Source organism: Salmo trutta, chromosome 34, assembly GCF_901001165.1.
Source record: "Salmo trutta chromosome 34, fSalTru1.1, whole genome shotgun sequence".
Lineage (NCBI taxonomy): Eukaryota > Metazoa > Chordata > Actinopteri > Salmoniformes > Salmonidae > Salmo > Salmo trutta.
In genome coordinates, this window is record NC_042990.1 from 29943316 (window position 1) to 29959256 (window position 15941).

General features: G+C 41.5%; 2 protein-coding genes across 4 annotated transcripts in view; both read right to left on the reverse strand.

Moving 5' to 3' along the window:
• Positions 1 to 2294, reverse strand: part of LOC115173984 (nuclear transcription factor Y subunit gamma) — a 42935-nt gene extending 40641 nt beyond the window's left edge. For both annotated transcript variants that reach the window (XM_029732541.1, XM_029732539.1), the window contains exon 1: positions 2195 to 2294. In XM_029732541.1, coding sequence (XP_029588401.1) covers position 2195 — 1 coding nt within the window. In that variant the 5' untranslated portion in view covers positions 2196 to 2294. The remainder of the gene's footprint in view (positions 1 to 2194) is intronic.
• Positions 2295 to 4085: 1791 nt separating this feature from the next.
• si:ch211-13c6.2 (uncharacterized) lies at positions 4086 to 15837 on the reverse strand. Of its 2 annotated transcripts, XM_029732544.1 has the most exons (13): positions 15494 to 15837; positions 15296 to 15364; positions 12717 to 12741; positions 8604 to 8690; positions 8291 to 8436; positions 8025 to 8144; positions 7627 to 7672; positions 6223 to 7459; positions 6045 to 6090; positions 5439 to 5516; positions 5168 to 5281; positions 4759 to 4999; positions 4086 to 4629 (listed from the first exon to the last, which is right to left on the reverse strand). In XM_029732544.1, the coding sequence occupies exons 1-13, from the start codon at positions 15551 to 15553 to the stop codon at positions 4379 to 4381; spliced, it is 2520 nt and encodes an 839-aa protein (XP_029588404.1). In that variant the 5' UTR covers positions 15554 to 15837; the 3' UTR covers positions 4086 to 4378. The 2 variants fall into 2 exon arrangements, with proteins under 2 accessions (XP_029588404.1, XP_029588406.1); XM_029732546.1 differs by lacking the exons at positions 12717 to 12741; positions 15494 to 15837 and having other exon boundaries at positions 15296 to 15360.
• Between the last annotated feature and the right edge of the window lie 104 nt (positions 15838 to 15941).

Consider the following 15941-nt stretch of genomic DNA (forward strand, 5'->3'; position numbering starts at 1 on the left):
TAACATTATCTAGGCTACATAATGTTGTTGAAATTTTGCAGTTTTGTTTCCTGGGTCACGGAACAACATTTTTGGTGGGTGGGCCTTGGACTATATGTCATAAACCAGGGGTGTCAAATTAATTCCATGACGGGGCTAGTGTCTGCTGGTTTGTACTTTCAATGAATACCTAGACAACCAGATGAGGAGAGTTATTAACTAATCAGTGACCTTAATTCATCAATCAAGTACAAGGGCGGAGCGAAAACCTGCAGACACTTTGCCCTCTGTGGACTGAGTTTGACACGTGTCATAAACCCTCAAATATCCAGAAAGAGGTGAAAATGATAGCCATATTGGTCATGGAGAAATCCAAACCAGTCTAATTGGAATGAATGGCAGTAGAGCAGGGTTCTCCAACTCTGTTCCTGGAGTGCTACCCTCATGTAGGTTTTCGCTCCAACCCCAGTTGTATCTAACCTGATTCATTTTATCAACCAGCTAATTATTAAAATTAGGTGTTCTAGATTAGGATTGGAGTAAAAAAAAAAAAAACTACAGGACAGTAGCTCTCCAGGATCTTGGAGAACCATGCAGTAGAGGCATAATCACGAATTTACGTATTCAGGAAAATAAAAGGCATGTGATATCAGAAAATGTGTAATAGAATTGTCACCCTAAAATATCATAAACACAGTTTATACAGGTGTTATACAAATTGTCTGTATAAATAGCCTCCTATGTAAACAGACCATACATGTCCAAATGTTTCTTTGAAAGCTGTGAGTGTTATATGATACAATATCAGTACATGTTGCATTTACAACTTGCTTAAGTCCTATTATCAACAGATTTTTTCCCGTTTGTGGCTGTGGATTTGAATTTATTATGGATCCCCATTAGCTGCTGCCTACTCTTCCTGTGGTCCAGCAAAATTAAGGCAGTTACATGATTTTAAAAACATTACAATACATTCATAACAGATTTCACAACACACTAAGTGTGCCCTCAGGCCCCTACTCCACTACCACATATCTACAACACAAAATCCATGTATGTGTGTATGTTATCATGTGTGTGTATGCACCTATGTTTTGGTTTATTCAGTCCCCTGTTCCATAAAGTGTATTTTAGTTTTTTTTGCATAGTTAGAATAAAATTGGACATATTGACAGTTAACTTGTAAAATTGTCTGGCTAGGAAACAAACATGCATTCTTCAAATTCATTATTTTAAACAATATCTTATAACAACATTGGCAAACCAACTCCCTGACCAAAATGGCTGACCTATCCCGTCTTAAGGTTCATGTACATTCTAGTATTCTAATTATATGTTTCCAGCTACCTGGATGAAAAGGCTTGCCTAATCACCGACCGTTTAGCTTCGCTGGCCCATAGTTCTTAATACGTTGTGATAATGTATTGTTAGCTAGCCAAACGTAGACATATTGATAGTTCATTGTTCTCCAACCCTGTTCCTGGAGAACTAACGTTAAACTCCTGTAGGTTTTCAACCCAACCAGTTGTAACTAACCTGATTCAATTGCTCAACCAAATAATTATTAGAATCAGGTGCGTTAAGGTTGCAGCGAAAACCTACAGGAACGTAACTCTCCAGAAACAGGGTTAGAGAGCCCTGGCTCTGGTAGTTGTTTAAGCTAGTGTACTTATGTGCTCGATGGTAAACCCAACCGAGTCAATGGAAGACGATGATACATGCTACACATTGGCCCATGTGTTAGAGCTAATTCGCCACTGAACAACAGGTACTGCTGATCAATGGAAAGTTTGCAAAACTGGGGTAAAGCTCTCTAACCAATAAAGACTACGTTTGGATCTGTCCTTCAGACCAATCAAACCTCGGACTAGATTCCACCAATCAAGGTTTCTACGGGTTCAGTAAGTTGTGAAACTGACGCCATTAGGGATCTACCAAAAATCGCCAGTCGTACGAGGCAGAATTTAGACAAGAGCCAACATGGCGGCCTCAGTGCGGCAGTTTCTTGGCCGCCTCGGTTCTTTTCAGCTGGCCACCAATAAGCGGCTCAGAGAGCGGGGAGGGAAATGGCGCCTATGTTCATCTTCCAAAACAATCGTCTATTGGACAAGAACAGCAATTGAAAATGCGCAAAGTCATAGCCCCAATTCCATAGCGACACAGTATGATTTCACATATAGACATTAACCATGTATATAATCTGATTTTTACTCACTTTGTTTTACGGGTTAGCACAAGTGAAGTTCAGCTCACCGTATTATTTATTTTATTTCAGTAGCAACGGGAAACAAGATGGCTGCCAAGTACTTCTGCTCTAACCGGAAACTGTGCACGTTGGTGCGCTGACGTCAAGAACTTCAAATTCTGAGCCTTGGAGCTTCAAACTACAAAATGCTTCACATAATTATTTTACAAACCCAGGAAGTCAAAGGGTGTGCAATGGTGTGTGAATAATTTAGGGACCTGCTGGATGCTGGCCATAAATATATGGTGCTGTTCCACCCCCTTTCCATTAGAGATTCTCTGCATCAAACACGGAAAGAACAAGTAAAACAGCTTATTCTATCACTTATAGGATAATAACCTACATTTGAAAACCAAATACTCTGTGTTCCCATTCTATCCCAATGTCCATATTTTTCTAATCCTTGTATGGAAAACTACACTGAACAAAAATAAAACGCAACAATTTCAAAGCTTTAACTGAGTTATAGTTCATATAAGGAAATCGGTCAATTGCAATAAATTAATTGGGCCCAAATCTATGGATTTCACATGACTGGGAATACAGATATGATTCTGTTGGTCACAGATATGCATCTGTTGGTCACCTCATGCAGCGCGACAGATCTCATTTACATAGAGTTGATCAAGCTGCTGATTCTGGCCTTGGAACGTTGTCCCACTTCTTTTCAATGGCTGTACAAAGTTGCTGGATATTTGCGGGAACTGGAACATGCTGTCGTACACGTTGATCCAGAGCATCCCAAACATGCCCAATGGGTGAAATGTGTGGTGAGTATGCAGGCCATGGAAGAACTGGGACATTTTCACATTCCAGGGATTGTGTACAGATCCTTGGGACATGGGGCAATGCATTATCATGTGGAAACATGAGGTGATGGCGGTGGATGGATGGCACCACAATGGGCCACAGGATTTCGTCATGGTATCTCTATGTATTCAAATGGCCTTTGATAAAATACCATTGTGTTCATTGTCTTTAGCTTATGCCTGCCCATACCATAACCACACAGCCACCATGGGGCACTCTATTCACAATGTTGACATGAGCAAACCGATTGCCCACACAACACCATACTCGCTGTCTGCCATGTGGAGTTGAAACCGGTTTCATCTGTGAAGAGCACACTTCTCCAGTGTGCCAGTGGCCATCGAAGGTGAGCATTTTACCACTGAAGTTGGTTACATTGCCGAACTGCAGTCAGGTCAAAACCCTTGTGAGGACGACAAACACGCAGATGAGCTTACCTGAGACAGTTTGAGCAAAAATTATTCAGTTGTGCAAACCCAGTTTCATCAGCTGTCCAGGTGGCTGATCTCAGACAATCCAGCAGGTGAAGAAGCCGGATGTGGAGGTCCTGGGCTGCCGTGGTTACACGTGGTCTGTGGTTGTAGGGACGGTTGGATGTTCTGACAAATTCTCTAAAATGATGTTGGAGGCAGTGTATGGTAGAGAAATGAACATTAAATTCTCCAGCAACAGCTCTGGTGGACATTCCTGCAATCAGCATGCTCCCTCAAAACTTGAGATATCTGTGGCATTGTGTTGTGACGAAACTGTACATTTTAGTGACCTTTTGACCCCAGCACACGGTACACCTGTGTAATGATCATGCTGTTTAATCAGCTTATTGATATGCCACACCTGTCAGGTGGATGGATTATCTTGGAAAATGAGAAATGCTCACTAACAAGGATGTAAAGTAATTTGTGTACAAAATGAGAACCTTTTGGTGCGTATGGAACATTTCTAGGATATTTTATTTCAGCTCATGAAACAAGGGACCAACACTTTACATGTTGCGTTTATATTTTTGTTCAGTGTAATATTTCTTTAACCATCTTGTTTGAATCAGAACTCATTTGTGGTCACAAATGTTTTATTCTCAGTTACAATGCAGTATTAAGTGAATAGAAGTTATTCAAAAGAAATCAATTTGTTTTCAACAACATGTCTACACCATTCAAAGCAAATTTTCTGATTACTAATGTCAAATAATTGCTACAAAACCTTTAACCCTTAAAACTAGCCATCAAGATGAACAATTAAAGCAAATAAAAGTGTAGAAACATTTCAAAAGCTAAATTCCAACAGAAATACAATTGAGCTCAGATCAATACAAATATTTTTGCAAATGGTGGTTCTACTGTAAAATCACTTTTTCCTTGCCACAAGCTCCAGGAGAGTGGAGGTGATTTTGTCTAGGCTGGTGGACTGAGGGACACCCATCCTGTACCCCCGCTCCCAGTGTATTGGGGGTGGAGGATTGAATGGATTGTAAAGATCTCCTGGAGGTGGGTAATCATGAGGGTACATCGGCCCCTGACACCCCTCGTGGGGGTATGCCATTGGCTCCTCTGGACGAGCATGAGATTGTGAGTACATCTCAACATGCCCAAAGACCTCTGAAAGAAGGAAGATGACGTAGATGTGGGACTATTATATATATATTTTAAGTCACACAAACAGATAAAGAAAATGACTGTAATGAACTTATGCAATTTTGTTGCGAGAAACATGCATACATAGTTTACCTTCATAATGAGCTCTCCTCTCCATTCTCATGTCGGTGTCTCTGTAAGGGTCCTGTAGGGTCTCTGGAGTGTAGTGCTCCTGTGAGCGTTCCTTTGAGTGTCTGGGAGGATGGCCTTCGTAAGGTCTCTCCTCTTGCACTTTTCTGTAGTTTCTTTCATAGTCGTCTCTGGGATATTCCAGGTGATCCTCGCTCATGTGATTATATTCTTTGGAAATTACTGTTGGATGTAGGCTTTTGTACTACAGTTGAAATGAGGAAAGGACCATCTTACTTACATCAACCAACTTTTTAAAGGTTTCAGAGAAGAGGAAATGTTCGCATTCTCACGTCAGCCTATATCCATTCATTGTCAACTGACATCCGTAAAGCAACTGCGCAACATGCTGTGCAACACAATGAATACCTACCGCAGGCATTACCGCCGTCTTCTCATATTTTTTGTCTTGGAACTCTTTCAGAAGGTTACACAGCTTGTCCTTCAGGAAGTTGGCCTCTTCCACATTCTCAACCTGTATGTTATTCTAGAGGGAAAGCAAGTACATTAAAGAACATGGTAAATAATACAGTTTCTCTTCCCAAAAATCGTCAATGTGCACTAGTCAACTAAAGGCTATGACAGTTGTCTTTGTGCAAAAGGTATGTCATTTGATTGGTGTTACTCTTTTATTAGGATCTTACCAGTACATCCAAAACATTCCCAGTTTCTGGAGTTGCCTCTGCCATCGGTCTGGAGCCTGCTACTCCTTGATAAGCACCCTAAACAATTAGAATAAGGTACTCAATATCACAATAAGACATTACATAGACCATTAACAAACTTTAGCAATTGTCAGTCGCGGAAGTAGCCTAGTGGTTAAGAACGTTGGGCCAGTAACAGAAAGGTTGCTGGTTCAAATCCCGAGCCGACTAGGCAAAATCTGTCGACGTACCCTTGAGCAAGGCACTTAACCCCATTGCTCCTGTAGGTAACTCTGGATAAGAGTGTCTGCTGAATTACTAAAATGTAAAACATTTATAAATGTCAGTTGCGCTTAGAAAGAGGGCTCCCGAGTGTCACAGCGGTCTAAGGCACTGCATCGGTGCTTGAAGCGTCACTACCAACACCCTGGTTCGATTCCAGGCTGTATCACAACTGGCCGTGATTGGGAGTCCCATAGGGCGGCGCACAATTGGCCCAGCGTCGTCCGGGTTTGGCCGGTGTAGACCGTCCTTGTAAAGAAGAATTTGTTCTTAACTGGCTTGTGTTGCTAAATAAAAGTTTAATTAAAAACATTGTCTATATACCTGTGGCTTGGCAAAAGGTTCTGACCTTCTATTGTCATCAGCTTGCCTGGAGGGAAGAAGATTTTGTAAGAATCATTATAGAACAACCTTAACGTAATAGTAGCTAAAACACCTTTCACCTCAGGATGTAATGATGGAGAAGTTTAACACGTGGTGATGTGTACTTATTCACACTTACATGAACTTCAACACATCCGGCTCCTGTTCTGTGGCATCGGAGAACCTGCTCTTTCTCTTCCGTTTCCCGGGGCTCTTGTGGTCATCTGTGGCTCCTTCCAGGAAGCGCCGGAAAGGTTCGGGGATCTCTGTTCTCACTCTGCCTCCCTCTGCTGGCCTCTGAGGAGTCCCCCTCATGCCTGGTGGTCTCATCCCTCGCTTTGTCTCTGGATTCTGCGGACCCCTCCCCTCCTGACGAATGGCCTCGACAAGTTCAAACAAATTCTCCTCGCTGCCTTCACTATCTAAGTCCATTGATTGAGTCCCTTCATCTGAGAACCTCAAGTCTTCGTCAGCAACTCCTTGCCCATCTGGCCCCTTTGGGTAGCCACCGCCGTTTGGATCCCTGTCGAGAGATGGCCTATGAGGGTTGCCTTCTGGATAGGCTGGCCCATGTTGTTCCTCAGGGTACGCCCTGCGTTGCGCCTCCTCAAGGTATCCGCTTCTACAGGGATCCTCGGAGTAAGGGTCTTCATGTACAGATGGTCCGTGGGCTGCCCTTCCATGGTCGTGTTCAAAGCAGAGAGGAGCTTTGTCAGGATAGGCACGTTCAGGAGGAAATTCCTGCGGATAGGCCGGGACATGAGGATAGGTCCTCCCATGTGGTGATTCATCTTCTCGAAAGGCCCACTCCTTAGAAGCTTCAGCAGCATGAAATTTTCTACGGAGAACCTCATCAGAATAGAACTGTTTGAGAGGATCATTCTCCGGGTAGACACTCCAACGTGGAGGTTCTTCAGGGTATGCGTGGCGATGAGGGATTTCCTCTTGGTGGCCTGGCCTTGTAACGCCCTCCTCCAAGAACTCTCGTCTACGCATGTCCTCCAAATAATCCTGACCATGGATTTGTTCTTCAAGGTAGTGATCCCTTCTACGAAGATCATCCTCCATAAACTCCCGTCTACGAAGGTCATCTTCATAATAGCCTGCTCTACGAAGCTCGTCTTCCTCATAACCACGCAGACTGGGGTCTCCTCCCCTCAGGTAGACCCCTCGAACCGCCCCGGACAATAAGTAAGGATCGTCTTCATGGAAGGGAGGTCTATATAGATCATCTTCAGGACGGCCTCCTCTGTGGTGGTACTCCTCGTCCGGGAAATCCATCCTCCCTGGATGCAGGTGTCCTTCCCGCCTCATGTCTGATGGATGAGAAAGTGTTGGTTTTGGCTGATTCTTGGCCCCTCTTTCTTTCGGGGGAACTGAAAAAGGGAAAATAACATTGTCAACGTTTTCTGTTTGATATTGGACAAGTTGAGAATAAACACTACTAGTTCAATGACTCATGGTTGGCAAATGTTTAGTTTAGATTTTTTTATTTTTGATTTGACTAATAGACGTGTCAAAAAAAATTCTGAAAAGATCTTACCTCTAGAAATGTTCAATTTGCCCACATTTTGTTTTTTCCTCAAAGGCTAAAATAAAAACCAAAGATTAGGATCAGAAGATTTCAAATAGAACACAAATAACACTTGCAAATAAATGAAACAATTACTTGATTCTTTACAAGAGGCACATAGACTGGTATGTAGACCTACAGTGGCAGGTAGCCTAGTTGTTAAGATCGTTGGCCAGTAACCGAAAGGTTGCTGGTTCAAATCACCGAGCTGACTAAGTAAAAACAATCTGTTGATGTTCACTTAACCCTAATTGCTCCTTTAAGTCGCTCTGGATAAGAGCGTCTGCAAAATGACTAAAATATAAATGCAGACTCTTGTCAATAAGCAGGACCTTACCAGGGGGAATCCTATACTCATCATGACTTACCTTTGGACTTCCTTGCCCATTCTGTCTTTCCACGATCTCCGCCTTGGCTCGTAAAGCCTTCCCTGATTGAGCCAGGGCATTGGTACTGTCCCATGTCACCAAGTCTTTCCTTTTCATATCCTAGAAAAAGGAAAGTACATCAAGCATCACTATATTTAAGATCCTGACCATCAAGATCCTTGCTTAGCTTTAATAAAACGTCCAGCAAGAAAGAGGATCATGCATGAGACGCATATCCAGGTTATGACAGTAAATCACCTCCTTACCAGGTAATTCTGTCGATGTCGGCGACCAATTAAATGATTGACCATGTTGGGTAAGGATGCCTCCAGATCGCATAATCTGCAGATGTATCTGGGGCCAGGCTGACGGTCATGGGAGACTGGCTCCACCTCCGCCAGAAGACTCAAACCTGACATGAAGAAATGAGACGTACAGGTCAGAAAGGGACACTTTAAACCGACAACTCTTAACTACTTTTGACCCAGTTCACTTCTACAAGTATATGCTCTTTGGGCACCAACTTGGAAGTTATAATTTTGTGTTGAATTAGACATGGTTTTAAAATACAGTAGTTACCGATGATTGGCTCATCAAGTTTCAGGTATTTGATGTAGTGTTTGATATCCGTGAAATGTGGTAACTCATGATCCCTGGTAGCCCGTCCTGTGAGACCCACAACATCAGAAGTTAGAGATCAATGCCACAATCAATGATATGGTCTTTAGATGATAGTGCTTGAACAGACTACTGCGGTAAAAAATTCAATCTTAGCACTGGAAAAGTCAATAATTCACATACATACAGTGGGGTCAGGAATTATTGACACCCTTGATAAACCCTAGCAAAAATGACTCAAATAAATATACTGATCTATATTGTATGCAACAAAAAGGGAAATTATATTATGCTAAAACAATTGCTCAAATAAAGATTACTTGTTATTAAACAATCATTTTCTTTCAAAAGTAGGGGTCAAAATTGACATCCCTGTTTTCAATACTTTTTCTAAAATGTTTAATGAGTTGGAGAACACATTGGGAGGGATCTTAGACCATTCCTCTATACAGAATCCTTCCAGGTCCTTCATCTGCGTGTATGAACTGCTCTCTCTCCAGTTCAACCAACTGCATTCAAGTGCTTGCTTTCACGAATGGTTAAAATTCATGGATAACCTGGCCATCATCATCCATGTGTGATATACGTTACGGATACATACTGAGATGATGGATTGGTCTGCTGAAGGAAATGGTTTGAGTCCTTCAGACATTACACTCAGACTGCAAGTCACTACCAAGAGACTGGCGTTTTCAAGTGTTTCTTGCGGTGTTCCTTCACCCAAATCAGCCATAGAAATCGCAATGACCTCACAGCGCAGAAATCCCATTTCTGACATCTGCAGCAAAACAAGAAGTAGCTGTGGGTCCAAGGGGAGTGAACTGCAATCCTAATAGAATTGAGTCTCTTCAAAGAGATTGAAGCATGCTTACCAGGGACAGGATTGCGCAATGTTTGTCTAATATCGCAGCCGATTTTATTTTTTGCACACTGACCTGTAAGAATAGCAGGCACAGCTCAACACATCCACTGTTAAGTATTGCGTCTTACGGTTTGTGCAACGTAGAACTCTTGAAGTGTCCATTAAGACATTCGATTGCAGGAAAATAGAAGGCAGTCGAGGAATAGCGATGCAAATCACCATTCATGTGTACGGCCCTCTTGCTGTTAATTCTAGTTCATACAATATATACAGTTTAAGCTTTTTAACATTGTTCACAAATAAAAGGAAAATACTTCTGCGCCAAAGGCCAGCCAAAACAGTTTAAGGTAACATTCAAGTGTGCATACCGATAGCTACAAGAGTGAGCACACTGCAAAGAGTCCCGTTGTTTTTAGCAAGTGTGTGAAGGCTGTGGGACCACATGACTGCAGCCTCAGAAAAGGTGCTTTTTACTCGGAAACAAATCACCCAAAGTGTGGATGTTTTCAGTCCTCAGTGCTCGGGGTGGGAGAATGGGACAACGCATAGAACTCGATTAGCCACTTGCACTAAGCAAGGGACTTTGCTAAATCACATGTCTGGTTAAGGGCTGTGTGATTGCTGGCAGGTCAGTTGTGGGCCAAAGCCTTCACTGCATTCGCACTTAGGAGTTCCCCATATAGAGGCCTTTAAAGAAAGTGATTGAGGGGCTTTCCAATGCCATTGCCAGGTCCTCCTCTTAACAGCATAGACAACAATGTCCTTTGGATGTTTATTTTCCTCCCTTCAGCTAGCATCTTCCAGTACATGGAGAACAAGAGAACCACATACTTACTTAGACTCAAATCCCAGTTCACAGATTTGGATCCAATTGATTGGTGTGAAATTTTATTCCACATACAGACACATTTACTTTAGTCTTAATGGTTTCAGGTGGTAGACTGCAGACATACTATGCTTTAATGACCTGTTGAAATCCACCGGTGAGCAAGGACTTAATCCATTCTTATTTCAGCAAGAGCCAGCTAGATTGGTTTGACAAAACAGCTATTTTTTGCAGTAACCAACAATAAAAGTTCTGTTTCTCTCATACCAATGAGTGGACGTCACAGGAAATGGGAAGAGCATTTTTTACATAAATCAGGTGCAGACAGATATACAGTACTAGTCAAAAGTTGACACACCTACTCATTCTACATTGTAGAAAATAGTGAAGACATCAAAACTATGAAATAACACATATGGAATCATGTAGTAACCAAAAAATGTAAACAAATCAAAATAAATGTTATGAGATTCTTCGAGCTCGCCATCCTTTGATGACAGCTTTGCACACTCTTGGCATTCTCTCAACTCATCACCTGGAATGCTTTTCCAACAATCTTGAAGGAGTTCACACATATGCTGAGCACTTGTTGGCTGCTTTTCCTTCACTCTGCGGTCCAACTCATCCCAAACCATCTCAATTGGTTTGAGGTCGAGTGATTGTGGAGGCCAGGTCATCTGATGCAGCACTCCATCACTCTCCTTCTTGGTCAAATAGCCCTTACACAGTTTAGAGGTGTGTTGGGTCATTATCCTGTTGAAAAACAAATGATAGTCCCACTAAGCGCAAACCACATGGGATGGCGTATCACTTCAGAATGCTGTGGTAGCCATGCTGGTTGAGTGTGCCTTGAATTTGAAATAAATCACAGACAGTGTCACCAGCAAAGCACCCCCACACCATCTCCATGCTTCACAGTGGGAACCACACATGCAGAGATCATCCGTTCACCTACTCTGCATCTCACAAAGACACGGAGGTTGGAACCTAAAAACAGATTTCCACCGGTCTAATGTCCATTGCTTGTGTTTCTTGGCCCAAGCAAGTCTCTTCTTCTTATTGCTGTCCTATAGTAGTGGTTTCTTTGCAGCAATCGACCATGAAGGCCTGATTCACACAGTCTCCTCTGAACAGTTGATGTTGAGATGTGTCTTACTAACCAACCCTACCTTGTCACAACACAACTGATTGGCTCAAACGCATTGAAGGAGGAAATAAATTCCACAAATTACCAAGGCACACCTGTTAATTCTTTGGGCGGCAGCGTAGCCTAGTGGTTAGAGCATTGGACTAGTACCCGAAAGGCTGCAAGATCGAATCCCCGAGCTGACAAGGTACAACATCTGTTGTTCTGCCCCTGAACAAGGCAGTTAACTCACTGTTCCTAGGCCGTCATTGAAAATAAGAATTTGTTCTTAACTAACTGACTTGCCAAGTTAAATAAAGGTAAAATAAAATAAATAAATTGAAATGCATACCAGTTGACTACCAGTTTGAAGCTGGTTGAGTGTGTGCAAAGCTATCATCAATGCAAAGGATGGCTATTTGAAGAATCTCAAATATAAAATATATTTTCATTTGGTAAACTTTTTTGGTTACTACATGATTTCATAGTTGATGTCTTCGCTATTATTTGATCAACCTGCAAAGAGTAGGTGTGTCCAAACGTTCACTGGTACTGTATGTTCACAGAAACTGCTACCATGTGAAGCTATGGTACTGCTCTCTCTCTCTGAAGGTAGAGTCAGTAATGCAAAGCAAACAGCAATATAGGACTGATTTCCCCAACAACTAAAAGCATGGTTAGTGCTATCCGGGATCCTTGGAACATCACTACCCTAGAGCTGGGACGATAAACCCGAAAATGATTGACACCGATCACTTATCGCAAGCATTTTGCTGACATCATTCATTACGATAAGTAGCTTATACAAGATAAATGTAAAGTATGAAAAGAAAGTTTGCTAATGTGTGATTGTTAATGGGACAATTGATGGCTGCAGCCATCAAACTAGTAGTAGTTTATAGGATAATAAAAAAAACTGGTGCACATTAATGTTAAATGTATTGTTCCATTTATATGATCAGATACTCTGAGCACATGGTCTTGCATCACACATCTGATCTGAGGTGCTGCATGGTGCTCATCGTGGCAGCTTCATATCACAGTCTGTTTAATTGAATTTTACTCAACAAAAATGACTATGTACCAACCCTTCCATACAACCTCTCTGCAATGTGCACTAACACTATTGGCACAGAGGGTAGTGAGCCTGTTTGAAACTCAACTTCCTTTACCCCTGCCAGAAGGGGAAGCAACAAGACACTTAGAGGTCCAAGTTCATCGTCGACAATCAGTGAGTGAAGGGAAGATGAAATTACTTACCAGTAGAAACCAGGTGGTCCTCTTTCTGTCAGGAATGAAGGGAGACGCAACCGAAAAAAACAGGTTCAGTTAAGTCAATCAGCAATGGATCAGCGGGTAACTGGTTGGTGTAACCAGCAACCTTGCTATCAGAACTACAGATAAAGATGGGGTTAGGACCCGGAACGGAATCACATGCACACCATACACATATAATAGGAAACCACACCTAAAGCTCGAGGTGCACTGATGGGCCATTTGGGAGTGATACTATACATCCCAATCTTGACTCTGACCTGGACCTTACCTGCCACTCTTAATTTAGTACCTATACTTCCATTGTTTGGGTTTGACACAAACTTAGCAACTGGGTGTCTTCATTTGATTTGAAAGCTTAAAAAAAATATTGAGTACATTATTGGAATTTGTGTTTTGTCAGTTTGCTCTGTCCATCCTCTGATGATCACTAGCTCATTGTAATGCAAACTTGTGGTTTGAAAACTATGAAATATCTCCAAGAGGCATACAACGACTGAAAGCGGAATGTGGTTGCTTCCAACTATAATATCTAGCGTCAGAAAAATTCCAGTGGAAGACACTCAGCATGCTTCAGACGTGAATAAGATCCGTGATACTGTGGTGACAAAGTCCTGTAGGTAAATTAAGGGCAAATCATTGCCCTAATAAATTGTCAAGATATTTCTCTATTATAATACCTCGCTCGATGACGGTTCAATGCAGAGGACTCCGGATAGGGCTTCGGACTGAATTTGTACACTAAACCAGAGCATGCAGATCTGGTGTATATAAAAAAAAATAATGAACAATATTCCAATTGAGACAAGTGAACAGCTTTGTACGGAGTTCACTTGTCTCACTTATCAAGAGCCAACAGTACTTCTTAGAAAAAAATCTTGAAATACTCAAGTTATAAAGGACATTTTTGTTTTCGACATTAATTACGAAGAGACCCAAGCAGGAAGACAAGACATAGGTGTCCCTTCTCGAGATGACCTGCTTTTGATGGCAAAAAGATCCGTCTTTGGAGCAGCAGTGAAGTTGAAGTGGAAAGTCAAGTTGTTCCATTAGAATGAAACATGGGGATTGAAGAACCAAACCTAGCATGAAGGCAAAAGTAGTCTCAACTTTGCATGGGAAAAGTAAAGAGATTCATTTGATCCTTTAAAGACAAGCCTAGACATAGTCCTCTGTAGCTCAATTGGTAGAGCCTGGCGCTTGCAATGCCCGGATAGAGGGTTCGGTTCCTGGGACCACCCATAAGTAAAAAATGTATGCAAGCATGACTACGTTGGATTTTTCCTTCTTCCAAATGACATATTATATTAGACCATTTTCCCTTCTTCCAACTGTCTCTACATTCCAATATTCCCACAAGTTGTCATGACGATTCAAACCCAGCGATATCCATCAGTATTTTACAGCACCTAGACAGGGGACATCTCCAAGCGTCATGAATACGGCACAGGGTAAAAATGAAGGAAATCGGTAAGTTCCAAAGTCAACACCTTTCCAAGAAGAATATGACCACCATTTTGCCTCTAGTGGTTTCTGTTCAACCATGACGCAACATGAAAAAGTATATTGTTGGCACACTCCCATCTTAAGGTTGTTACTGGGAGCAAGAGGAATCAAGAGATAGCAGAATTAAACTGAAACAGTTCCAGTGTGCACATATTTGTTACACATCAAGAGGTTTTAGATACTTCATGGTGATTTGTTCGTCCATTCTTGTTGGCGTGGTGCCATGTTCATCAACAATATTCACTAAAACAAGAGTTTTATGGAAAATACTGTACCATAAATCAGGTGCACCAGAAGGTGGTGGTACACCAAAGGTGAAAGCAAAGATGAACTTTATTTAAGTCCATACCTTGCTGGTTATTTGTACAAGCAGTATGAAGCCATCTGGAAAGAGGAAAAATACCATACGAGAACACAAGTGAACAATAGCTGCTTTTTGGAAGCTCTTGAAGAACATTGGTTCTGGAAAGAAGAGGTTAATAACAGAGGACGTCTATGTGCAATTCCATGGTAAAGGAGTCATGCTGAGACTTATTTTTCAATTGTATACCAAACAAATACCATTGATTTCTATGGTTTGTTAAACTTTGAACTCTATGGATGCACAAGGACTAAACCATTTCCACAGAAAAATTTACAAAAACACATTTACAGGAAGAACAGTGCGGATAACAGAATATAACTGAGGGAGATTTTACCATAACTCGGCAAAAATAATTATCCAGTAATTTGTTTTACTGTGTAAATGTTCAAGCAGTCCGTATGCATAGAGTTGTATGGTTTGTTAAACTTTAAAATCAATGGTTGTGTTGGCATACATTTTTAAAGTGAAAAAATAATCACAAGCCTGTAATTCCATCAACATGGAATTGCCCCATCCAGCACATCCTCCTGCTTGAAATTGAGAATTATTTTTAAACTTACCGTTGTGATTTATTTTGTGAACAGGAATTTTACTCATGATTTGTCTTGACCTTATTACTCTAGTAGCTATAAGATGGTAACAGATCGTTGTGACTTGAGTAGTTAAAATATTTAACTGCAACTTTGCTTTTTACCTTCAGGTGTAGTACTGTAGTCCGGTGGATCTTATACAGGGTCTCGCCCCTTATGGATCTTTTACAGACCTGAAAAATAGAAGATTCTTCATGATGTGGTGGTGGGGAAAAAAAGGCTAGCCTAGTAACATCGTTAGCTTGTTACAAATATCATTTTGTTTAGCTTATTGTGCCTAGGCTACACTCAACGTTACTTACATCACAATCAATGTAGTCCTCGGAATTAGAATCCTCGTATGTCGTTTCTAAACCTTCCATTGTTGCCCCGGAAATTTGAAATGTAGCCACTTACCTAGCTAGCTGAACCGAGCTAAAGATACCCTGTAGCTAATGGATAAAACACTCTGTTGTTAGTAAACGAACGTTAGCTGATGGGTGACTAACCAGCTAATGCTAATTTGGCGAAAACAAGGTTAAGACAACCGTATTTCACACAGTATGAATATAAGATAGTTTTTGCAAACTATGCTAGTTATATTTCGATCAAATAAAAGCGAAAAATGGCTTGCTGGCTTTTAGAAACCCACTTCCTGTTTAATCTGGTTGACCAACATAATTCCCCATGTTGCTGGTCTAAATGCTATACCGCCACCTGCTGGACTGGTGCCCATATCGCTTTACAATGTGACATTGAAAGTACTGCATT

Excerpts from the sequence above, each read along its gene's own strand:
- si:ch211-13c6.2 (XM_029732544.1), bottom strand. The coding sequence starts at position 15,553 with ATGGAAGGTTTAGAAACGACATACGAGGATTCTAATTCCGAGGACTAC. Across the intron at positions 15,365-15,493 it reads AGGACTACATTGATTGTGAT|GTCTGTAAAAGATCCATAAG; the intron begins GTAAGTAACGTT and ends TCTATTTTTCAG. Across the intron at positions 8,145-8,290 it reads GACATCGACAGAATTACCTG|GATATGAAAAGGAAAGACTT; the intron begins GTAAGGAGGTGA and ends TCCTTTTTCTAG.